Below are 26,816 nucleotides of genomic sequence, written 5' to 3' on the forward strand. Positions count from 1 at the left end.
ATGAATAATTCTGTCAGCAACAAATAACTTTCAGGCAGTGTTCTTGTTGCACCAAAATTCCATAGGTGTCTATAAATAGCTCCTCCCCCTCTCTCTTCCTCTTTCTCTCTCTCATGAAGAGGTGAGTTTGTTCTTAAAAGCTCTGTCATTAACCAGTTGGCCTTCTCCTTCTTGCTCTCTCTCATGACCTAATTATATGGGAATTAGTTAAACAAATTACATATCGCCACAACAGGGAGGCTTTTGTTAAAAGACTACCCTCCCTTCCCCCTGTCCTCCAGCCGATAGCTTTTCACTTGCCTCCAGTTGTGATTGAGCTCTAGTCTTCCTTTTTTCAAGTTTCTTTCAATTGTAGGCTTGTCTACACACATACACACACACACAGAGTCCAATCAGTATAAAAGTATGAACACACCCACAAGTGTGTATATATATATATATATATATATATATAGACGCCATGTATTAAAGAGAGTGACACTCACCTCTCTCCGTCTCCTCACCACCTCTAACCTGTTTTTATGTTGTAGTTTTTCTCTCTGATACTTTGAAGTGGTTACTGAAATGTTTATTTTAAGATTAGTTATCATTGAGAGCTAATAACAATGATAATAGGTTTGATAGTTAACTGTTCTTGTATGTAAATTCAGACGTAAGAGCTGGAGCTCCATTCACATCCAGTCTATTGTTTGGTGTGTCCTATTTTTCAATAATTTGGTATTTTGTCTGCTGGAGCTGAAGAAATACTGTTAAGAGGACGACATGGTGTAGAACTCCCTTTCACAAGGCTGTCATTCTGTTTGATAAACTTCGGCAAACTTAGATATGTTTCATCCAAAATTGTGCTCCAGGCCAATCTCTAACTTAACCCCTTGAAAATTCAGATTATTTTATGCACTTATTGACATTGTTTTGAATTAATTATGCGTTATCTCGTTAGTTTTGAGATTTCAGTGATGTGATTATTTATTTCTTAGACTGGCATTGTAGTTTAGGTGTGAGGGGCCAAATTTGGTCAGTTTGAACGAAGAACAGATAAAATATTTGGGCTGGATATGACCGGTGTAAATACTGGAAGATTAATGGCACCACCTGAGATAGGATTTATAAAACTAATCTAGATTTTCATTTGATGGTTTCAGTGAGTCTCCAGCTTCAATTGCTGACACTATGAGATTCGAGACATCCATAGTGTTTTTCAAGTGGCTAAAGTGAGTTGATGTATCACTAGTGCTATCAGCTGGCTGTAATCCACTAATTGAATTGGTTGACCCTAGACTGACCATTGATTGAAGAGGCTCTTCAATCCTGTAATTGTGCTGAATAAAGATTATACATCAAATGATCAATATGCCCAACTTCACATCCACCTTGTTGCTCCACGACCCTCACTGCTGAGGGAGTTACACGTACATTATCTTCAATAGGAATCATGTGACACAGCAGGAAACCTTTTTAGTTTTTCAGTTACTTTTTTGCTTTTTTCTGTGCATTCAGATTTCTAAGTTCAAACTGGCTGGGATCTGGGGAGTGGGTGCAGGATTTTCTTAACTCTGCCTGATAACATTCAAGTTTAGACAAATCAGAGTTTAGTGAAATTATGATTGGAAGGTCTTTCCAAGAAAGATATTTATTAGAGATAAAGTTCTTATAAGAGCTGTTTGTATAATGATTGTTGAGTTTCTAGTTTAACCCTGTAGCAATCAGATTACTCTATCAAATCTAATGCTTATTTATTCACATTGTTTTCAATTAATCCTGCATTATCTCGTAGCTTTGAGATTGGTGATGTGACTGTTTATTCTTAGAATGACGTTGTAAGAGGCTGGAACTGGCCGCTTTAAATTCTCATCACTTTTAATGTTTGCTTATGTCCAGGCCAAACCTACTGCCACATCATTTTAATCCCACTTTCCTTGTTACAATGCTTTCATTTCTTTATACCTCACAACAAATAAAGCGTCTGTCTGTCTTGTGTCGGAGCAGACTACAACCATGGCCCCAACTCCTACTCCTTCCGGCCGAGAGGTCCTTGTCTTGCAGGCCCACAGGTGCTAAGTGCCATTTAAAAAGTACTCCTCACGCCGGTGTCACATAAGCACCTAGTACCTGTCCTAATGTGAAACACTTTACAGAATGGTTGGCGTTAAGAAGGGTGTCCAGCCGTAGAAATCATGCCAAAGCTGTCTTTGAGCCTGGGCAGCACTCCAGGTGGCCAACTCCTGTCAAACTGTCCGGTCCATACCAGCATGGAAAAGAAAGGGAGGATAAAGGATGATGATTGAAAAGTGCCCAACATGATGAGTTTTTTAAACCAATTACTGCCTTCTGACCTCAGGGTTTAATCACTATTTTAAGGTTGTTGATTAATTGTGGTAGGGACAACGATATTTTGTTACGCAACCATAATATAAGACACATGGCTCAGTGGTTAGAGTGTCAGGCTCACAATCATGAGGTAGTGAGTTTGATTCCTGGACCAGCCTGCGTGTTGTGTTCTTGAGCAAGACACTTTATTTCACATTGCTCCATTTCACTCAGCTCTAGAAATGAGTTGTGATGTCATTAGTGCCAAACTGCATCAGCCCCTTTGCCTTTCTCTTGGATAACACTGGTGGTGTGGAGAAGGGAGGCTGGTATGCATGGGACTGCTGGTCTTCCTTGAACAACCTTTTGCGGACTTGTACCTCAGAGGGAAACATTCTAGGTGTAATCCCATGGTCATTCATGACTGAAGGGAATCTTTATTTTTTATGATATGCTACTAACTATCTTAGATGGTTCTGGGTTACCTTTGTTTGTTGTTGCTTCACCTGTCTCTGTCTTCTGGGGTTTTTTTTCTTTGTTTTCTGTACATTTCGAACCTTGTTTATATAGCATTAGACACAGCTGCCCAGTCTTTCGTACATTTCTTTCGTTTTCCTGTTTTCCAGATTTATTAAACTGTTGAATAGAGGAATCAATTCTTGTTCGCGCTGTGATTTAGTTTTTAAACCTCAACCGCACTCGGATTTAGCCAAGAAACGTGAAGAAAGAGAAAAGAAGGTCCTACAAGCATCTGCTACTATCAAGGAAGAGAAAGTTCAGCCTGTAAGTGTCTATGCATGCATGCCTCCTCTTCTTCCTCACTATATTCATGTATTTAATAGTTTATTTCCTTTTATAACCTAACTAGAAACACTTGACCATGATGGCTAAATTCATCAGGTTTTCTTCCCACACGTTATTCGTCTCAATAAACCTGATACAAACTCATTTCGGTTTCAAGCAGCATTTGTTTCAGAACTTGGTTTATTAATCCACCAATTGATGGCTGGATTCTGAACATTCTTAGTTTGCACTGGTTCTTTTAACTGCTAAACACTAGTGATGATCCAGCATGGCCAGAAGCAGCTTAACCGTTTCGCATTCAGATTACTCTGCCGAATGTAATGCTTATTTAATCACGTTGTTTTGAATTAATCATTCAGCATGACACCAATGTGACAAGGCTGGTCCCCTTGTGAATTACAGGTACAACTCATTTTTGCCAGTTGAGTGGACTGGATCCAATGAAAAATAAAGTGTCTTGCTCAAGAACATAGTACACTGCCTGGAATTAAATTCACAAGCTGAGCCCAAACCACTTAGCCACATACCTTCACACACACACACACACACACAGACACAGGCGTGTGCACTGTACATATGTATTGATGAATTTGTTTTCCGTCTTTTATTTTTTCTGCAGACAAAACGAATTGATACGCCTATCAAGTCCAGCTCGACGGAAGCTCAAGTGACCAGCACATTATCATCTCAGCATGGCCCATATGGTGGCGAAAGAATGACACCTCGTCCATACCCTGGTCATGACACTCCAGCCCTGAGACAGCTTAGTGAATACGCCAGGCCACACACACTAGGTATACCTTCTTTCCTTCCTTCCTTCCTTCCTTTTCCCCGATATGTTTAGCTTTGTCCTTTAATGTTTACTTGTTTCAGTCATTAGAGTGTGGCCATGCTGGGGCACTGCCTTGAGGGATTTTTAGTTGAATGAATTGACCCCCTGGACTCATTTTGTTTTTGTTTTCCTTTAAGCCTGATACTTAAGTAGTGATTGATTTGTTCAACAAAATTCTTGAATGTGTTGCTCCAGCATGGCTACAGTCTAATGACTTCAACAGGTAAAAGATAAAAGATATACACATACATTATATATATAAATGTGTGTGTGTGTATGTGTGTTATCTAAATCAGTGGTTTTTCGGGCTCCCATCCCCTTAACTTTCCTAGCACCCTAATGAACCCATTATTTTGTTGTTTCTACATGAATCATTACCCCATTATTGCCCCACTTTTCTTCAATGCCTCCTTGGAACTTTCTACTGCCCCCATGGGAGCAATACTGCCCACTTTAGGAACCACTGATCTAAATGAACGAAAATGGAATAAAAATTAACTATCCTTTTTTTTTTTTTTTTTCAACCTTATTTGCAGGTCAAGACTTTGGCCGGTCTGGTCCCTATGGTCTGTCAACTTTACCTCCACATGTTGACCCGATGTTACCTTACAGATTAGCCTCGATGTATCCAACAGGATCTAGAGAAAGGTTAGTAATATTTTCACATTTTATTTACTTTTTTTCTTTTAATAATTTGTTTGGGGCTTGTTTTCACATTGTGTAAAAGTCAGTGACAAAACTGAGTAAACCCCTTTTTTTACTCATGAGTAATCTGTAGCAGGGATTCGAAACCAAATCCTTAGACATGCTATCAGACATTGCAGGTAAACCACCATAGTTTCATGTGATTGGTTTATCAACTGATCAGTCAGCATGAAGCAATGCAGATAGGTTAGTTATTTAATCGCTGAGTGAAGTTGATCAGAAGGATATTGACACTGATGTCTGCATAATAATAACTGGTTTGTGTTGATGGAGTTACTCGTCGTCTGTTGTCAATCATTTTAGTGGAACCTCAGATATGATGTTCTACTTGCTTCCATTTTCGTCTTACTAAATCTACCATTATACGTGTCCTAATGAAACTCCTTGTAAAGGGCTACTTTCTTTACATTTTATTTTGTTTCTCTCTTTTTATTTGTCCCATTCTAGACTTGAACTTGAGTTGGAGCGAGACAAAAGGGAACGAGACGCCCGCGAACGAGAATTACGGGAACGAGAGCTACGTGAAATGGAAATTAGAGAAAAATTCAAAGCAGATATGGAAATGAAACCTCCTGGTACTCCTGGATCTAAAATACGTGAGTTTACATTGCACACTCGCCAATCTCTCGTGTTTTTTTTTTTAACTTTTCGTTATTTCAAAAAAAAAAAAAAACCTTTCATAACCATTTCTCTGTCACCAGGTTTCCAGAAGGGAGATAATTCTTTTTTCCTGTTGACATAGTTTTGTTAACTGAATTATCTCTCTTGATTTCTTTGATGGCTGGGAACGAAAAGCGGTTGTATATATATAGTACAAGGAGCTGGATTTGGGTTATATTGAGGCTAAAATTTTTTTAGAATTCCTATTACTATTACCTCATCTTCTAGTACACGATATTTCTGACACTCATAATTAGATATATTCTTGGAGAACCAGCTAAACAGAGTAGAATATGAACCTTAATTTATTCTGGTTTTCTCATGGTCATTTTTGACACTTCTCCTTGAGCAAGACCCTTCATTTAAAATCTTGGAATTAAATGATTTTGATTTACTGTCAGGCGACCTTTGGCCAACCCTGTATGTATGTGTATATATATATATATATATATGTGTCTTATTCTGTAATATTTCTAAATATTGCCATGTGTACATACATATCTTACTATATATTTCTAAATGGCTCTGAATGTATATCGTACTCCACAACAATGGCTCTCCACCAGTCTCCACATGACCCTTTGGGGCTTCATAAAAGATTTTGTTGCTAAAATTTATCTGCAATAATTCGCTTATAATTCTACAATACTCAAAACATTTTAACATTTTTTTCTAAATGCAATCCCTTATAATATTCAACTACGCAAATATAATGGGATTTTTTTCAAACATTGAATGGCTACGAGGGTCCAACTGAACAAAATAGGGATCAAAGAGGGTCCAAAGGTTAAAAAAAAAAAGAAATGGTTGATAGTCACTGTTCCACACTTCCAAATGTCCCTGTGTGTATATGTATATATATGTGTGTGTAATTGCATTTTATTCTGTCACGTTTTCTGAGACTGTCCTCATCTAATGTCTGCAGGTGGAAATACGTTGGATGCTCCTTGGATCGATATGCGTCGTTATGCTTATCCTCCGACTGCTGCAGCACAAAGTCATTTAGTCCAACAATCGGCGGGAAACAGCTCCAGTAGCAACACACCTCATATACCAGGTGTTTACCCTCCAACAAGTTTAGCTAATGATCTGCTGGCACGAGAGAGGGAACGTTTGGAACGGTTAGGTAAGATTGCTCTTTCTCTCATTCTTCTTCTTCTTCTTCTTCTTGAAAGTTATTAAACTTGAAGCCAATGGCACTTTTGATAGGTACCGTCTATTATCTGCTATCAGGTAATGTTTTGGTTAATTTATGTAGAATCTTTCATGTGAACTGATGATGTTGGGGCTCTGGTTTCGGTGAAGTAACACTGGAGTCCCTTCCCTACTGACACCACATAATAAGCTCCTGTGCTGGCAAGGCAAAAAAAAAGCCCCCATGTTGGTGTCACATAAAAAGCACCCTGTACACTCTGTAAAGTGGTTGGTGTTGGGAAGGGCATCAAACCATGGAAACCATACCAAAAGAGACAAATGAAGCCCGTTGCAGCTCTCCAGCCTTGCCAGCTCCTATCAAACTGTCTAACCCATGCCAGCATGGAAAAGAGGCAGTAAATAATGATGATGATGATGGAGTGTCCTCTTGTGTAGATTTAGTAAGACAGATGTATGTGGTTGTAGTGTTGTCGATGTATGTATTTTATATGCTATAGTTGGATAGTGGAACACGGGAAACTGATAGATAAATTGTCATGCTAGTAGGTAGATAGGTGTGGTAAGAGTCTTTTCTTCTCAACCACATGGTTCTGGGTTCAGTCCCACTGTATGGCACCTTGGGCACATATCTTCTGCTATAGCCTCAGGCCAACCAAAGCCTTGTGAGTAGATTTGGTACACGGAAACTGAAAGAAGCCCGTTGTATTTATATATGTATTTGTGTGTGTGTGTGTGTCTATGTTTGTGCCTCCACCATCGCTTGACAACTGATGTTGGTGTGTTTATGTCTCCATAACATAGCAGTTTGGCAAAAGAGACAGAATAAGTACTAGGCTTGCGAAGAATAAGTTCTGGGGTCAATTTGTTCGACTAAAGGCGAGGCTCCAGCATGACCGCAGTCAAATGACTGAAACGAATAAAAGAATATATCTATAGATGCATGCATATATAAATGAAATAAGTGGAGTTGATGGACAGGCAGGCAGCTCTATCTTTGTCTATTGGTCTGTTCAGTGATTAGATATATTGATAAATGTCGATAGATAGCCTGGCAGGTATAGATAGGTATTGAATAGCCAGGTTTAATGACAAGATAATTACTGAATAGAGGAGTTTAATGGTTAAAGAGATACAAACATAGATACAGAATGGAGAGGTTTAATGGCTAGATCAATACTGGATAGAGAAGATTAATAGCTATTTATTAATCCTGTACCTGATGTCTTCCTGTCCATGATTGATTAGCTGTTTTGTGGGAGGGTGCGTGAGATTCTTACACTGAAGGTTTATTGGATCAATATATGGCTACATTGGGTTACTAAATCAATCAATGTATAGATTTCCTTAAACTGTGATCATCATCGGTAGAATGAGTGGATGAGATGAAATGGATTTGTGGTTAAAGGTGGAGGGGGTTAAATTAGCTTTGTTAGAACTGGGAGGATTTAGGGATCCTTGGTCCTTGTAATGAGGAGTTCATTGCTCAAGATTAGGTCAGTCGTTGAGGACAAAATGTGAGTGAAGCTAGTTATTTTTTGAGTGCTTGGTTTATTGGTCGTTATTGATGCTGTCAAGTAAGGTCAGTCTCTTCAAGACCCTTCCGATATCACAGGTTAAGATGTGATGAGCCTACACATTTCTGTTTGTAGCAGCATCCTTTTGATGAAGTGGCCACCAACTTTCATTTCAAATTGTTGATGAGTTTCTTAACCTTTTAAGCATTCGGATTACTCTGTCAAATGCTCATTGTTTTGAATTAATTATCCATTATCTCATAGCTTTGAGATTTCAGTGATATGGCTGCATATTTTTAGAATGACATTGTAGGGCGGGTGTGAGAGGACAGATCCAGTCAGAGTTAAGATATTTCCTATGTATTGGTGCCTTTGAAAGTGTGTGTGTGTGTGTGTGTTTGTCTGTCAATATATTTCGTTATTTCAATATCCACTTAGCTGCAGATCACCAAAGATTCTAAAATACTTCACTGAGATGTCATCTTGGCTTAATTATTTCTTTTCTTTATATTTTTTTTTCTTTCCAACTACCCAGTAAAGCTTTAATTATGTTTAAAAAAAAAAAGTGTTATTGTAATCTTTGAATGTTTATTTAGGAATTCCAACTGGTATTTCTCACTTGTTGGGTGATCCAGCATATTCAACTCTTGTGGAACGAATCTCTGCTGAGCGGCTGCAGGCTGAGCGCCTTGCCCTCAGTACCGACCCGATGGTTCGCCTTCAGATGGCCAGTCTATCTGCAGCATCCACCCACGCTCATACGCACACGCATGCACATGCCCACACGCATTTGCACGTACATCAGCAGGATCATTTACCCCAGTATACTCACCCCTATCAGGCCGCAGTGGCGGCGGCAGCAGCAGCAGCCGGCGGATCCCAGCCTGCCGTATTTCAAGGCCTTTGTCCAGGTAAGCTGGCCACCCTTAAGCGGTGCGCCACCACCCAGCGCCTGCTGTGGTTTTTATTTATTAACCTGCCTTTTTTAAATTGTCATTGCAGATATTCTTCATAATGATCACATGACAGGACGAATGATTTATGAAATATACTCTCAACGATTCACTAATGAGCAACACATCTACTTGCAAAGAGTAACTAACGAGTGTTACCTACGTTCAAAGCATGATAGAAGTTTGGTAGATCCCTCACATTTGGTGTATCAATTTTCTCGTAAGTCTATTGTGCATAAATGTACACACACACGTATATATATATATATGTATAAACGTACATATATATATATAAATATATATATATATATATTGGTATTGCTTTCTGCTGTAACAAAGGTTGCTGCCGTTTTCCAGCTGACCTTCAAAGCCTGAGTTGTGGTAATGATTAGGGAGGGTGGGGACATTAAAAAAAAAAAACAAGAACCCCCCACCACCCCACCCCACCAGTTTCTGTGTCAATTTAAAAACCTGTCATCTTCTGCAGAGGGTTTATTATTTTCTGTTGACAGTCATGATACAAAATTATCCACCCACCCCCAGTTCCTTGTTTTTTTTTGTTTTTTGTTTTTTTCTTCTTCTCCCCTTCATAAACCATTTTCTGTAGAAATTTGGTCACAATCCAAGGTGTTCATATTAGAAGACTCATCGTGGCGCAAAGAAATATTTCTTTTTTTTTTTTTTAATGTATGAGTTTAATTAAAATCTTGGCTGTAATTAGTGATTCCTAAGACATGTCTACATCCTCTCGTTACAACCAGTCCTTAAAATCACCCCCTCGTCTATTGTATCTGACTTGGAACTAATTCACTCATGTAGAAATAGGAATAAGTTGGCCGAGATATATACACGTATAGGTCATACGTTTGTTTAACAGTTCAATCCTAAGTAGTGGCGATGTTTGATCTTTGAAGAATTTTCCGGTAAAATCTCAGTCTGTGGTGCTATTATGATTGAATATGCTATTGATAAATCTTGTTGAGGATAACTTGAGCTTTTCGACACTCTGGTGTTGGTAAATAAGCAAATAGTCAAACACTGTATGACAGGATGAAAAGATGCATACATGCACACACACACACACACACACACACACACAAATTGCTCTCTCTCTCTCTCCCTTTCTGTTTTCCTTTTCTGTCAGACTCTTCTTCTTTCAATCACTTCATCTCCCTACTGTCTAAACTCTCTTTAACTCCCTCTCTCTCCCTCATATCACCCCCACCTCATTTTTTCTCTCTCTCATAAAACTATTTTTTTACCGTGATAAAAAATTTTTTTAATTGAAATGATTTATTCTGTTAATTACCAATTACTTTATTTCGACGACATACTTTGGAATCTGACCGTTTGCTCTGTTTATATTTTCTCTTAATTAATTAGTTGTCGGGTCTTTGTTTCGCTGTTGACCTGGTAAATAGTCTTCACACGGTTCTAGGATCTAACCTTTGGCCAGTATTTCATGATTTTGCACATCAGAGGAGACACAATCCCTTTTTCTTTGCTGAAACTTCTGTTTTTTAATCTCTGGTTGCATCATTAAATGGGAAAACGGAGTATTTACTTGTGCATCTGACAAGTCTTTCTCTTTCCTCTTTGTTTTATGCTCATCTTGTGAACAGGTTTGTTTGATAAGTGACAAACGGCATTCCAGTCGTGTCGTTGGTGCAGAACATAGTAAACCATGGCAAGATAACTTGCTGGCCTTGTGCCAAAATTTGAAACCATTATTATTATTATTATTATTATTATTATTATTATTATCATAGTGGCGAGCTGGCAGAATTGTTAGTGTGCTGGACAAAATGCTTAGAGGTATTTCGCCCATCCTTACATTCTGAGTTCAAATTCCGCTGAGGTTGACTTTGCCTTTCATCCTTTCGGGGTCGGTAGAATAAGTACCAATTAAGTACTAGGAGCAATGTAATCGATTATCCCTGTCCCCTAAATTTCAGCCCTTGTGCTTGTAGTAGAAAAGATCATTACAGTTATTAAGGTGGTGAGCTGGCAGAATCATTAGCAAGCTGGACGAAATGCTGAGCAGTGTTTCATTCATCTTTTCTCTGGCTATCAGGTGACCTGAAGTTTTTGTTGGGTGGGAACTCATTAAAGTTTGTTAGTTACATCGCCAGTTGCTCAACTGATGCCTGTTTTATCAACCCTGAGACGATGAAAGGCAAGAGTCGACTTCAACTGAATTTGAACTCAGCGAGTATAAATGGCTTGAAGAAATGATGCCTCTAACAATTTTTCCAGCGTGATGACAATTCAATTGTGGTTCTGTTTTAGTGTGTTTGTTGCCAGATCAGTGCCGGTGGCAGGCTGCTGTTTGTAATGTGAAAAACTGACCAACTCTTTAAATAACAGTGACAGGTTTATGAGGAGAAATCAAAATGCAGAGATTGAGGCAAAGAATACCAAGTTTGAGGCTGAGTAAACCTGAGAAAAATGCCTTGCTTTTCTTTAGATTTCTGTTTATGTTCTTTACCAATTGATGCCAAGAAAATAAAAAACGAAAACATCCAGTCACCTTTTATTCAAAATGATTTCCTCGAGTCTCAAAGATGTCTTTATGTATTCTATTTATTTATTTATTTCACTATTTGAACATCTTCACTGGTACCTGATTATTTTTGTCTGGAAAATCTCTCCAAAACTAGGAATATTGATGCCTCCATTGCTATTTATTTGTACTTTTATTATTTCTTTGTCATTTCCAAAAATCTTGTCATTTCGACAATTATATTTTTTACTTTTTTTTTTTTTTGTCAGATGAAGTTAAAAAAATAAATTTTATTGGTTCTTACGTGTTTATATATATATTATAGTTAGTTTTACCAGTTTTGTTTCCATGGTTACACGCTGTTAAAAGTAGTTAAAATAGGATATACTTTGCTTGAAATCTTCTGTTGCTGTTTTTTTTTTCTTTTTTTTCTTTTTGTTTTTTTAGTGCTGCTCTTGTTTCTGTGGCTGGATATTATTATTATTATTATTATTATTATTATTATTACTATTGTTGCCATTGTCGTCTGTCTGTCATCATCGTCATCGCTATTATGTAGAGCTAGGATGTCACTTTTTGTATTGGCTAACGTTTGTACTGGTCTGTATATTGTTTTTCTTAAAAAAAAGAATTTTTTTTCATATTATTATTATTATTATTATTATTATTATTATTATTATTTGGTACTTCCTTGTTCTGGTTGATATTTTCTATATTTCGTTAACGTTTAATCATTTTGTGGTGATTAATGTTGGAGGAACAAAACTCAAATATTAAACCAGTCTGTGAGTGGATTTGGTAGGTAGAGAATGACAGTCCATTGTTTACATGTGTGTTTGTGTCCGTTTGCCCCCCTTGACCACTTGACAACCAATGTTGGTGTGTTTATGTCCAGTAACTTAGCAGTTTGGCAAGAGAGACAAACAAAATAAGTACCTGGCTTTAAATAAAAGTACTGGGATCACTTCATTCAACTAAAAATTCTTCAAGGCATTGCCCCAGCATGGCCACAATCTAATGAATGAAACCAGTGCAAAATAAAAGTTAATTTTCTAAACAGCAATTTTTTTTTTTATACTATTTTATTGTAGCTGAGTGGAGGCACAGTGGCCCAGTGGTTAGGGCAGCAGACTCACAGTCATGGCATTGCAGTTTCGATTCCCAGACCGGGCGTTATGAGTGTTTATTGAGCAAAAACACCTAAAAGCTCCACGAGGCTCTGGCAGGGGTTGGTGGCAAACCCTGATGTCCTCTCTCTCTCTCTCTCTCTCTCTCTCTGTCTCTTTCTTCCTGTTTCCGTTGTACCTGTAATTCAAAGGGCTGGCCTTGTCAGACTCTGTGTCACGCTGAATCTCCTTGAGAACTAGGTCAAGGGTACATGTGTCTGTGGAGTGCTCAGCCAATTGCACGTTAATTTCACGAGCAGGCTGTTCCGTTGATCGGATCAACTGGAACCCTCATCGTCATAACCGACAGAGTGCCATGACAATTGTAGCTGACATTTGATGTCAATCTATTTTCATATATATATTTATATGGCTTACGCACGCACACACACACATACTCCACTTAAATCACCTCACCCCCTCTCTCTTTCTCTCTCTCTCTCTCTCTCTAACTTCTTCAATCATGTCTTCTCGTTTGCTTTTCTTGCCATTAGTTGCCACTATTCATAACCTTTTCCATCTAGTTTCAGTACCTCATATCAGTTTGAAGGTCAGTTCAAAGATTGTTTCAACTTTGTTTTTACTGAGACGACACATTATTACTTTTATTACTTTTATTATTATTATTATTATTATTATTATCATTATTTTTATCATTTAGTAAAAATAGGCAACAAAACCAAAATTCACTGTCTGCCTCAGTTCCTTTTTCGGCTCCTGCACGTTAAACACTCATTAAGTGTTACTGTAAAGATTCATTAATAAATTAATCAATAAATGTATTGAAGTAATTAATTTTTAAAAAAAAGAAAAAAAGACAGTAAGAAAAAATTGGTGGCACCATTAAAAAAAAAAACAACAAATTGTGAGTGACTTACCAAAATGGTCAACATGCTTCCCCTATAAACCCCCATTTCACATCCTTTCCCACCCTACCCCTTACTAATATACTATTTCAGTTGTCACACTGTTGTTTCCCCCCTGGACTTCCTCTCTTACATACGGCCAGCACTGGCGCTTGGAAATCATTTAAAGTAATTATTATTATTATTATTAGACTATTTTCATGGATCGGTTGCCATTTGATCTAATAAACGTCCACATCGGCATATAACCAGTTTTTTTTTAATCCTGTTTCTCTTGAAATTAATGTTATTATGTCAACTAAATTATTTATGCTGTTTTACCTTGTTTTTTTTTTCTTTCTTTTTTTTTTTTACCTTTTTCTTTTTGCTTTTTGTTAAAATGATCATTATATATTACATATACACACATATATATATGTACATATATACACACACACGCACATAAATGTGTATATTTGTGGGTTGACAAAACCAATGGTTTCACGTGAAGTGATCTTCACAATTGTTCAAACGTGACACATGGAAGTCTTGGTATATGTGTATATACGTATATATATAAATATCTCATTCTAAAGACATAGCCAGTTTGTTTAAATTAGTATATTTTTACTAACCAAATGCTTGATATCCAGCAGTTTTGGGTGATATTTATTACAGATTCATTGTCTTTTCTCCCTCAACCTTAAATGTGTGTATGTATTATATATATATATGAATATTAGCAGGTATATAAACATGCACATAAACACATGCATACACATTGATACATTAGAAGTGTTTTTGTCTTCACAGCTTGTAAGGCATTGGTAGATAAGCAAAATAAAAGAAAAATAATTTTTCTATTTAATTTCAAATTCCTTTTAAACCGGTTCTCATTCCAAACTTCTCGGCCTAATTAATTAACCTGCTGTGTAGTTACGATACATCTAGGCTGGACTTTGATATTAAAAATCTGGTTACTCAATGTTATTTTTGTTTGTGGCGTGAGGTTTTTCATCAACTGGAGTATTTACGATGTTCCTAACACCATTTAGTGGCCAGTATGTATATATATATTTCCGATATGAATTATGGAAGCAGCTTGATATTTTTTTATTATTATTTACCGTTCCGATGCTATAAGAGAGACTGATGGTGTGTAAACTTGTCTTAGTGGGTAAGCACTGGAATATTTTGACCAAATTTCATCTGTCTTTTCTTGTATTCTCTACCAAAACTAATAAGACTCCAAAATTTACAAACCCAAACCAGGCTTTGATAACCTAATTTAATTTCTTCTCCTTCAGCTGTTTTTACTGAAACAAATCAATCAATTTAACTGGCAATTTCTAATTCTTTATGGGTATTTTTTTTTCTTTTTTTATCAATCAGATACTTTTTTTTTTTTTCTCTGTTGCTTACTCTCACCATGATCCATTCTGCATTTTCAAAACATTATTTTCTTGGATTTTTTATTATTATTTAAAATTTTCAGTCTTTTGTTTTGTTTTTTTCACAGACATTTTTTGTTTTATTTTTTCTGTATGCATTTGCTAAAAGAGGTCAGACTTATTGAGCTCAGCCCCACCCCCCACCGCTTGCCCCTTCTTCCACTCTTCCCTCTCATCTCTGGCTACAACCCAGCTGGAAGCAATACAGATTTTTAGTAACAACAAGAAGAGCATGCTGTGAGTATTTATTGAGCGTGGCAATCCTGTGGGTGTGTAGGAAACTGATCGATAAGGGTAGAGGCCATGGTTGGAATGGCTCTGTTTATAAATTTGATCAGTCAGATCTGGTTTAAGGCTTAATTGTTGGAGGAATACACTAATGAGAGAGTTTCTATGTGACTGATTTGCTAGAGATAGCAGGCAGATCTCCCTTAAAACCACACCAACTCATTTGGATGATATAGTTCTCAATACATCCTGACTGGAAAGAAAAAAAGACGGAATGGTCACTATTTGATTGTCTTTGATCTGTCATCTTCCTAACACAAGTTTCAACAACAATAACAGTATTTTCTGCCATACAAGTCAGTGAAGGTGCCATGTAAAAAGCACCCAGCACGCTATGGAATGGTTGGCATTAAAAAGGTCATCTAGCTGCAGAAACTATACCAAAACAGACAATTGGAACCCGGTGTTGCCCTTAACCTTGCCAGCTCCTGTCAACCCAGCTGAAACCACCTCTGGTTCTGTAGTGCAAATGTCTTGTTTTCAAAAGTTCTGAATAAAAATCTTCCACCAAACCTTAGTCACAATTTATGTTCCTAACACTAGCTTAATGATAACGAAGTTATTTTATTAAACTCTTTGTTACGTTTTAAATAATTGAAAGAAACACAGAGCATCTCAACAGAAATACAGTAATGAAAGGGTTAAATGATGATGATGATGTAATGTAAACATTCAAACATCATTATTATCTTTTCAAATCCTGCTGAATTCGACATGGAATTTTTGGTCCTCCATAGACATCTCGGTGTATAAGTTGACCTAGTTTTTCTTTTGGCCATAGATATTGGTCTGAAAAATTTGATTTGCATGCTCGAAGATGCAGTATCTAAATTCACCTGTGACTAAAAATTGAGGAATATCGGTTTCAAATTTTGGTACAAAGCCAGCGATTGGTGGGGGCTGGGGTGGATTACATTGACGCCAGTACTCAGCTGGTACGTATTTCATCAAATCCTAAAGCCTGAAAGCAAAACTGACCTCAGCAGAATTTGAACTCAGAACATAAAGACAAACGAAATGCTGCTAAACATTGTCCCCCAGTATGCTACCGATTCTACTGGAAAAGATTGAAAATTCTTCATAACAACACATAACGCCATTTTCTTCAGTGAAGAACCGTATGTAACGGTGATGCATCCTTTGTTGGTTCAACCATACTGTATGGCGGTACTCAACTCTGCATTTGTCCTTTTGCTCTAGATCAGTGCTTCTCAACCAGGATTCATATAAGATTTCAGCAGGGGTCCATGCAATAAAATGCTAAACTGGGGATCCACAATAGTATTTTAAGGGCCCCTAAAAAAAGACTTCCTTTAGATGTATGTATTGGTATGTATTTCAAGAAACAGCTGGGTTTCTTTCTCTAGCATTTTACATAAGTTCTGTGAACCTCAATTTGGTTGTTGGAGATGGTCAGTGCCCGGAGAGAGAGTTAATGTGTCCTGACTCTCTGAACATTAACAATGGTAGGGCCTCTGTGTGTTGATCAAACTGTCCAGTTAGAAATAGCAGTCAAATACCCCCTGCTCTCAACCAAAATGAAGTTAGCCATCAACTGTGAAATGCCAGCATTAAGAAAGTTCTTTGATTTGCACCAGTATTTATGATGAGACTAATCCTTCTCTGAACCAAAACTCTTGGCAGTGTTAAAACCTCAAAGACTCTACTCTATGATATTAACGAAGATAATTCGTTAATTTTTATCTATTTTCTTTGTTTGTCTGTTTTTTTTTGTTTTTCTAAATATGTATTTTTCTTTTTTCTTTTTCTTTATGCTTTTTTTTAGGAGCTGATCCCATGTCAGGAGTGACTCCAGGAGCTGCTGGGGCAACAAACCCCGGTGGTCATCATTTGCCTGCATTACCCCACTCATATCCTTCCCATCCAATATTGGCTAACCGGGATCGGGAATATTTTCACCCTGATGTTTTGAGGGCCTACAGTGACCCTGCCTTGGCACATCAGGTAAGTTGACCCCTAACCAACCAACCAACTGACCAACCACATGACATCCACAAAATGTTGATTAGACAAAACAGCAACCAGGGGGGATTAGATACATTTTCTTTTTTAGTTTAATTTTATTGGTTTTAGTCAGTAGACTATTGCCATGCTGGAGCACCACCTTTAAGACTATATAGTCAATTAGACCAACCCCACAATTTTTTTGTTGTCCTCAGAAAGCATCCAGTGAACTCATGAAGTTTTTATAATTTAAAACCAAAGTGCCGCATAAAAAGCATTGGTGTTGGTGCCACGTAAAAAGGCACAGATGATGGTGCCACATAAAAAGCACCCAGTATATTTTGTAAAGTGGTTAGCATTAGGAAGGGCACTCAGCTGTAGAAACCACATGAAAACAGGCTATGAAAGCTCTGGTGTGGGCCTTAGTCTTGTCATTTCCTATCACACCATCTAACCCATGCCAGCATATTGATTTAGAAGTGAAATGATGGAGACACAGCTATCTTCTAGTAACGCTTTTTGTTTTCTTTTAAAGAAAATATTTCTACTGGAAGGAAACACTCTGTTGTACGAATGCAGAATCCTTCCCAGTGTGTTTGTTTAGATTTGTTTGATATCTCCTTCTCTTATATACAATTAAATGTATGTATAAGGTACAAGCATTGCTGTGTTGTGATGGCTTTTACTTCACAGCCATAGGTTCTAGGTTCAGTTCCACCATGGGTAAGTGCTTTGCTACCATAGTCTAGGGATGGGCCCATGCCATGTGGGTAGAGTTTGGTAGATCAAAAATGCATGGAAGCTGTTGTGTGTGTGTGTGTGTATAGGTAGGTATGGACATGTATGTATGTGTGTGTGTGTGTATATATATATATTTATATGTATGCAAGTGTGTGTGTTTTTGATGTAATGTAGGGCAGTGTTGTGGTGTTTGAGAGTGTTTTATCTACCTCAGATGTTTAGAGGTGGCTTTCTATGTAGTGACAGAAGCTGTAGGGGTTTGTGTATGTATGTATGCATGCATATATATATATATATATATATACACACACACACACACACACATGTAGATAACTATATATATTAGAACTTGAAATAGGAGCATATGTATACTTTTATTAATCTTTAGCCGAAGTAACAGAATGACTCAGAGACTAAGAGTTTTGTGTGTTGGCACTTACCAAAGTTTGAGAAATGCCAACACACAAAACTCTCGTAACTTAGTCACTCTGTTACTTCTGCTAAAGATTAATAAAAAATATATACATAAATGATAGGTGCAGGAGTGGCTGTGTGTTAAGTAGCTTCATTCCCATCCACATAGTACCGGGTTCAGTCCCACTGCGTGGCACCTTGGGCAAGTGTGTTCTATTGTAGCCTAGAGCCAGCCAAAGTCTTGTGGGTGGATTTGGTAGATGGAAACTGAAAGAAGCCTGTTGTGTGTGTGTATATATATGTATGTGTGTCTGTGTTTGAGCCCCACCATCGCTTGGCAACTGACGTTGGTGTCTTTACGTCCCCATAACAGCGGTTTGGCAAACGAGACTGATAGAATAAGTACTAGGCTTACAAAGAATAAGTCTTGGGGGTCGATTTGTTCAACTAAAGGCAGTGCTCCAGCATGGCCGCAGTCAAATGACTGAAACAAATAAAAGAGCAAACGAGATCATCATCATCATCATCATCGTTTAACGTCCGCTTTCCATGCTGGCATGGGTTGGACGATTTGACTGAGGACTGGTGAAACCGGATGGCAACACCAGGCTCCAAATATATCTTCGTATTGTGTGTACGTGGGTTTGTATGTGTACCCATTACATGTGTAGATGGTCTGTTCACTTTTAATCCCATTGTCTCCCTATGTAGGTCGTCTCTGTCTGTCTGTCTCTGTGCAACCTGTTACAATATGTAGTGTGCTGCTGTTGTTTCGGTGAAACTGAATGCCCGTAGTGGTGGTCCAGGATGGATCTAACATATTCTTTGTACACCGTTGCTGTTGTTGTTGTTGTTGCTGCTGCTGCTTGCTGTTTCGTTCTCTTGGTCAAAGGTAGTTTCTGGAAGTGTTTGCGTCTCCTCTTGTTTCCTGTTGTGTGATGTTCGTGGACGTTGTAGGAGGAACGGTTGTGTAGCCTCGGGTATGTTTGTGCTATGCAGGGTGGTGGCTGGTGGTATTTGATGTTGTTTGGTGTTGCTGGTAAAGAAAAGGGCTCGGTGGATCTGGTAGGAATTGCTTTAACCATTTAGCAATCAGATTACTCCATCAAATGCAGTTCTTATTTATTCACAATTTTTAAAATTCATCCCGTCTCATCTCATAGCTTTGAAATTTCGAAGATGTGATTGTTTATTTTTAGGATAACATTGCAGGATAAGTGTGAGAGGTTGGATCTGGCTTCTTTCGAATATTTGGGCCGGTTTAAATGCTAAAGGATTAACCTGCAGCATTCAGCTTGCTCTGTTAAATGTTAAATGCTTATTTATTTGCACAGTTTCAAATTAATCATGCATCATCTTGTAGCTTTGAGATTTCAGTGACGTAATTTAGTTTTAGAATGGCATTGTGGGGTAGGCGCGAGAGGCCAGATCTGGTCAACTTTGAACGTAAAACAGGAAGAGTATTTTAGCCGGATATGACCAGTTTAAATCCGTTGTTGTTCAGCCACATTGTTGGGTGATTTTTAGTGGGGTTCAGTGGGGACTAGTTGTGCTGCAAGTGTCTAGAGAATGGTGGGAAGATTTGTGTAATATCTTCTGTATGGAACTGTATGATTTGGGGGGGGGGGGGGGTGCAAGAAACAACAAACTGTTACGATGCTGTTCAGGAAATTCCAGCTTCTCCCAGTGTTGTTTCTCTTCACATCCTAGACTTGGGGTCCTGTCACCTGGTGTTTTGTATGGTTTCTTATGCAAGGATTGAGTATTCTTTGTATGAAAGCTTTACTGGTTGGTTGATGGTAGTTACAATGGTATATGTGTGTGTGTATATATCTATATATATATATATATATATATATACAGTGGGGGGGGGGGACATGTGGTTAATAACCAAGTATTTTCTGTTTTAGGTTTATGATTAAAGTGTAACAGTCTGAAATTGGGGTCTTGATTTAGAGAAATGGTGATTGTCAGTAATGTTAAGGATTGACTTTTCTATGCATTTTGAGGGTGTCCCTGTAGCAAGATGATGGGGCTTTAATTTTCCTATAGCCTGGTGATGCATTTGTAACTTTCCTAATTTTCACCTATAGTAGGGTAGTGGGAGTCATAACTTTCTTAGAATTTTGCCTATAGCAAGGTATCAGGACCATAACATTCCTATAGCAGGGGGATGGGTCTCTATGTAGTTACTTCATTTGTTTTTGTTTTTTTTTTGTTGGGTGTTGGTTTTTTGGTTTGTTTGTTTTTTTTCCTTCCTTTCATGCAGATTTCTAACCCTTTGTGCCATTTTCCATTGGTATTCACTCAAACTGATGGGAGAGATGTCTGCTAATGAGACTTCCGTGTCTATCCAGCATTCCTGCTTGGACCATTCTTACTTCCTTTTGTGGCACTGAAACAAAATTAGTGATAATGAGATATTTTGTAGATTTTAGCATGAACCCTTCTAATGCAGGGGTTTTCTATTGAAAGGGTTAATTAAATCCTGTAACACAAGGGGTTTGCCAAATAGTCCCTAGCACTTGTTGGGATAAATGGCAGTGGCGCCTGACAAACCTATTGTTTTATTCTGATTTTGTCCAGCTTTCCAGACTCTGGTAATTTGACCATTTTTGGTGAATGCAGTGCTTCGTTTCGTGGTTGCGTGTTTTAGGTGAACGTTTGCGATATTGTCTCGGTCTGACATGTTTGAGTCTCTAGATTTCCCTATTGTTTTGTAGGTGTCTGGTGGAAGGAAGAGATAAAAACTCCCAGTATTAAGTGAAAGGTGCATATTTTTTGTTTTGTGTTTCTGTCTTCTTTGTGTGGTTTTTTTTTTTCCTATTGTTTTTTTGTTTCTTTTTGTTTGGTGGCTGAGTTGTGGGAAACCCCTTCGTGGCAAGGATGTTTGCTTGGTGTTGCAGTGTGATACAGGGTCGTTGTTGTGTCAGCCCCAGGCTCTGGTGTCAGTCATTAATTAACCGTGCTGATAATTATTCCACATAGTGTTTCTACTGTTTTTGTCATCGATGTTCCATGCAAATATTTGCCATTTTTATTTTATTTGTTATTTCTTTGTTGTTTGATGCTAAGTCTTATTTTGGTTCCACATAGTATTGGTGTAATTATGTGATTAATTAAGTTGGACTATTTCTGCTGTGTGATTTACTAGTTAAACTGTTTAGTTGCTGTAGCTGGGGAGTGGGTTGTAACCTGTGGAGTTGTTGGCTTAGGTTGGTGATTGTGTGTGTGTGTCTGTGTGTCTCGTGTTGCTAGTTTTCATTTTGAAAGCATGTTTATCTTTGTGTAGTGTCGTTTGTGATATATATATGTAAATATATATGTGTATGTGTGCATCGAATGCATGTTTTATTTGTTATAAAACCACCACCTTTGTAAAAGTGTCTGTATACTCCGACTTGAGCACAATAATTTGGAATGTGGTTGTTCTGTGGTCTGCTAGGAAGAATATTTTGTTAGATGAATGCCATGAATAAAACAAACATCTTTTAGTTCCATAAAAGTGATCTTAATGCTGTTAGTATTGTACAGCAGAAGTTTTAGATTTTTTTTGTGTGTAAATCCTTATATTTTAAATGTATTTTGAAGATCCGTAATGTTGGGAAGGAAAACAAGAAGACTTGTTTTGTTTTATTGTTGTTGTTACCATCACTGTTATTTTTGTGCATTTGTCGTCGTTTTGTGGTTTATTGTTGTGTTCTGAAGATTTTGTATGACATTTTGTTGGAGGTTTGGGGTTCACTTCATGCCAATTTCTAACCATTTATGCCAATATCCAGTGGTTATTTGTTCAAACGGAAGGGAGTGAGGTCTGCTAAGAGACTTCCTTGTCCAACCAGGATTCCTGCTTGGATTATTCTTGCTTCCTTTCCAGCACAAAAACTCAAACAAAAATAGTGAAGATGAGATTTTGATGATTTTTATATGAACCCTTTAATGTAGGGTTTCTATTGAAAGGGCTAATAAATCCTGCAAAACATATTGTATTTCCTATACTACCAACCACAACATTACTTGTGGCAGTAATGTCAGTTAGGCATTTTGTAGCTGGTTGTGTATAATGCAAACCCACAATCTCACTCATCTATCAGATACACTGAATTTCATTTATTGTGATATTGTATAGAAGAAAAATAAAGTTTAGCTAGATTTATTGTAATTGCTGTATAAAAAACATGTTGATAATGTTCACACTTACTAAATGATAAAAAAATGTGTTATATTTGAATAAATTAATTCATAATTGTAGGTATTGTGTAGGGGTGATATTAAAAAGGAGTATTTGCTGTTGGGTCTAACGTTGCTGTCTGTCTGTTTCAGATCTCAACACAAGCAGCTCATCATGAAGCTATGCAACGCCACTTTGCAATGGAACGGGAGCGTTATGGAGCAGCAGGACACTTGCCTCACTGATTATTATTATTATTATGGAAGTAGCAGTTGCTCGACGGCCTCGATTTGCGGTGGGAGTTTAGTCATGGAGAGACTCACACACACACACACACACACACACACACACACATATACACACATATATACACACTGCTGGCCAGCTAAGGGGAACAATTACAACTTGTGCTATTTCTTTGGATAGAAATGGTATTCAGGGGATGATGATGATGATGATAATAATAATATTAATAAAAATAAAGTGATCATGCCAACCGAAAAACAAAACACAAGAAAAAAAAAAAGAAAGAAAAAATGTTTTTTCTTGATGATCAGATATGCAAAGAGATACTTTTGAGTCTAGTCTGCTATTAGATCCTGCACCAGTGACGGTTTGACATAAACTTTGGAAAAAAAAAAATAATAATTATAAACACAAAAATATGAAACAAATAGAAAAAAATAAAATCATCACCAAAGGTTGTGGACTCCTTCTCTCTCTCTCTCTCTCTCTCTCTTTCTCTCTTTTTCCCTCTTCCTTTCCTCCTCTTCTGCCTATATATATATATATATATATATATATATATACACATACATATATATACATATATATATATATAAAAACGGGGGGGACAAGATAAGACGAATATCAGTCACATATACCTGTGCCTTTCATTCTGTTTTTTTTTTCCGGTTTTTTTCCTTTTCTTTTCCACTTTTTCCCCTTCCCCCCACTTTCTTGTGGTGACTGAAGCGTAACTCTCTCTTCTCAACAGATCCTTCTCACAACACACCTTGTGATAAAACCGCACCATGCCGGAAGGAGTTTCAGAAAAAAAAGAACTATAAAACTATAATATATTTATATATATATATATAAATAAATAAACAAATATAAATATAATAATAATTATTAATATTAATATATGAACTGGTGACTTTTTAAAAACAACAACAACACTTTGCTATTTAATTGGATCAACCATGCTAATTAAATTAACGATGATGAGGGTGGCTGCTTGTACAGGCTATACTTTTATCTATTAAACTGAAGTAATGGCTACACACACACACACACACACACACACACATGCTTCTTGTAATTGGTACATTGTGGGGAACGGGTACAAACCTGATTTTTATGCCTCTGTTCAGGGAGTCAAACCATCAAGTTGAACTGCTGGAGCAGCTAATAATAATAATAATAATAATAATAATAATAATAAATCACTGGTGTCATTGAGTAACAAAAAAAAAAAAACAGAAAACAAAACAAAATTGATTTCTAAATTAGATCGATTATTCCTGGTCGGTTGTCCCCCCCCCCCTTCTGCTCCCCTCCCTCCTACCATGTCTTCTTGCTCAAAGCAAGTCCCCGGATCTTGTATAATTAATTTGTTCTTGGTTTTGAGCCTTCGAAAAGACCCAGAAACCGTGCAAGGGGAGTTAACTCTTGTTAGTTATGCAACAAAACGTTTTTTTTTTTGATTTGCCGAACTGTAGCTGTTGTCAGTCTGTGCAAACACTTCTTTATCAGTTCTATTTATTTGATAGAAAACTTCGATTTTTAGTTGGTTAAATGTGTGCATTTATTTTTAAAACAATCCCTGTTTTTTTTTTCTTTTTTTTTTTTTCTAAATTAAATCCTAAATTTAATATCTCCCAATCCTATGTACTCTAAAGTCTAAAGAAATACAATTATGCTCTTACTGAAACTACAGTTTATCTCTAAAAAGAGAGAAAAGTAATCTATACACACATATATATATATATATATATATGTATATATATATATATATATATATAATATATCACAAACAGAAATGGCCTCTATTTTTTTATGATTTTTTTTAATGTCCTAGAAAGCCTCCAGAATAGCTTGTGTACCTGTGAGTCATATGCTGTTGTTGGCTAACAATAACAATAATGATATAACATGCAGCCTCACCATTTGGCAGGCAGGCTGGCTAGCAGCAAGTAGTAGCCAGCTCCACCACTTGGCAGGCCGGCTGCAGTAGTGGCAAGCAATAGCCAACCTCACCAGGGTTTTTCATTCATTCTCTTGAGTTTACATCATGATGTTCTATCAACTTTTCCTGCCAAAATCACTTGAAAAATCCTCTGCAATACATTCATTCCGAGAAATGTCGTTAGATTTTGGCCCTTTTTTTTTTCCACGTGGTGTGTGTTTGTGTGTGTGTATTTTTTTTTTTTTTTTTGCCATTGGAGGAATAAATTCTCTTCTTCCCATCTCCTCTCCCACCCTCGAGTCACTGGGGTACATACTTGTGTGTGTAGATATATATATATATTTATATACATACATACACGTATTGCATCTGCTAATTTAGAAACTTCCAAAGTTTGTATAAAATACCGGTTGAATTGAGTGCAAGAACAGAGCAAGTTAGAATTGAAACCTGATAGAAGACAATGGTGTTTTTATCTGCAACTAGGAATGTTCTTTTAGAATGTGCATTCGTTCTGTAATTATAATATTCACACCATTTCTTGTAACACCATCTGGCAGCTGTCTCCGATGGAACTTTATGCGTCTGCAAGTATTTACAGAGGGACAACCCCTATTCTCTTGGCCCTTAAATGCAGGATTCTCCATGTGGACATCAGGGGGTGGATGACCCACAAGTCTATAACTATTTTAAGTGTTGGTGCTTGCTGACCCTTGAGAATCTTCCTAATAAAATTATCTCATTAACCCCTGACCCTTACTCTGCTCCCACCACCACCACCACATTCCTCTTTTTTTTTTTTTTAAAGATTGTCTGTGAAGACAAGTTCTTCAGTCCTCACGACATCAGTGGCATCAACTGACTCCTGATTCCATTAACTCTGCTCCTCTTTGCTTTCCAAATCTCTCAGCCCCACCCCACCCCCTCAACAGTATCCAATCACCAAAATTGATTCCCAGCTTTAATAATTATTATCCTACTAATTATCTCCCACCTCCTATTAATGTTGGTTTAGACAACAAGATCCAAGATCTCGTTCTATTCCAACCTAAATTAATTGCAAAGATATAAAAATAGTTTTTTGTTTCGTATTTTGTTGCTTCCATTTCACTGAAATACCAACGGAGACACTGGAATATGGTCTCAATAGGCTGTTCTTCATCTGCTTTCTGTTTATTATTTTCTTGTCTCGGTTGCGGCACTTTGGTCCTCTGCTCATTTCTCTCTTCCGCTTCTTGTCCCCACATTTAAAAAACCCATTCATTGAAGAAACTAAACTTCTTTTTTTTTTTTTTTTTCTTTACAAAAAGGAAAACCAGATGATCTGTTAAATTTTCCATGCATCATTGTCATCATCCGTACAGTTTGTTCTCAAACGACTCTTTGTCTTGTAGCTTCTTAATTCTTTCTTTGGTTGTTGGAATTGGACATTCCACATCAGTCAGTGTTTCACAGATCAACATCCCTTAGAAGTATTCGTGTGTATCCAAAAGACTGTCCCCCCCTCTCGTTATAGAGACATGGAGGCTGGTTTTTCATTGTATTTATCTGTCCTAGTTGGAATATTTTATACAAAATAATTTTAAAAAACACTCACAAGAACATTGAAGTCATTTTTCCTATTTCTGAGCCAGCCTTTGTCCAAAGTAGGAATCAAATTAACCACTTCATTTGTGACTCCCCCCTAATTAGATGATGTAATCAACTTCATTGATTTTAATATTTCATAGCTGTTCTCGATGTCAATTTATAATGCTAGAGAGAGAGAGAGAATCCCGTTCTATCACCATCATTCTAACTAATAAATCTAACCACGTCGAGGAATAAATGCCTTATTCATCATTCCTGTGTTTGCTAAAACTGTCTGGTGGTGAACAGAACTAAACATTGACTCTTAAAACGTTCCCGTGATTTGACCATTGACAAGAACGCCTAGACTTTGAACTCTGCCCTTCTGGGCTTCTTCATCTCCCTTCCTCCTCCCCAGCCCCAACCCAAAAGTCTTCACATCTCTTTTTTTTCTTATCATATTCCTTTGTTTTCCGTTCACAAAAGTCCCTGATTGTTGAAGTTGTAAAAGACCAATAAACACACACACACACACACCCTTATTTTGAACTGATCTGATAAGGATTCAGTTTTACATCTTTT

General features: G+C 37.3%; 1 protein-coding gene across 19 annotated transcripts in view; it reads left to right on the forward strand.

The window, feature by feature from the left end:
• LOC128247007 (uncharacterized) overlaps positions 1–23,163 on the forward strand; it is a 361,520-nt gene extending 338,357 nt beyond the window's left edge. For 6 of the 19 annotated variants that reach the window (XM_089342830.1, XM_089342833.1, XM_089342829.1 and 3 more), the window contains 8 exons: positions 2,934–3,090; positions 3,731–3,905; positions 4,480–4,591; positions 5,096–5,244; positions 6,234–6,434; positions 8,980–9,150; positions 16,970–17,148; positions 22,627–23,163. In XM_089342830.1, the coding sequence (XP_089198956.1) occupies positions 2,934–3,090; positions 3,731–3,905; positions 4,480–4,591; positions 5,096–5,244; positions 6,234–6,434; positions 8,980–9,150; positions 16,970–17,148; positions 22,627–22,719 (1,237 nt within the window). In that variant the 3' untranslated portion in view covers positions 22,720–23,163. Of the gene's footprint in view, positions 1–2,933; positions 3,091–3,730; positions 3,906–4,479; positions 4,592–5,095; positions 5,245–6,233; positions 6,435–8,573; positions 9,151–16,969; positions 17,149–21,026; positions 21,074–22,626 lie in introns of all 19 variants that reach the window. The other 13 variants (XM_089342824.1, XM_089342827.1, XM_089342823.1 and 10 more) reach the window with 4 other exon arrangements.
• The last annotated feature ends 3,653 nt before the right edge of the window (positions 23,164–26,816 follow it).

Source organism: Octopus bimaculoides, chromosome 26, assembly GCF_046866305.1.
Source record: "Octopus bimaculoides isolate indiv1 chromosome 26, ASM4686630v1, whole genome shotgun sequence".
Lineage (NCBI taxonomy): Eukaryota > Metazoa > Mollusca > Cephalopoda > Octopoda > Octopodidae > Octopus > Octopus bimaculoides.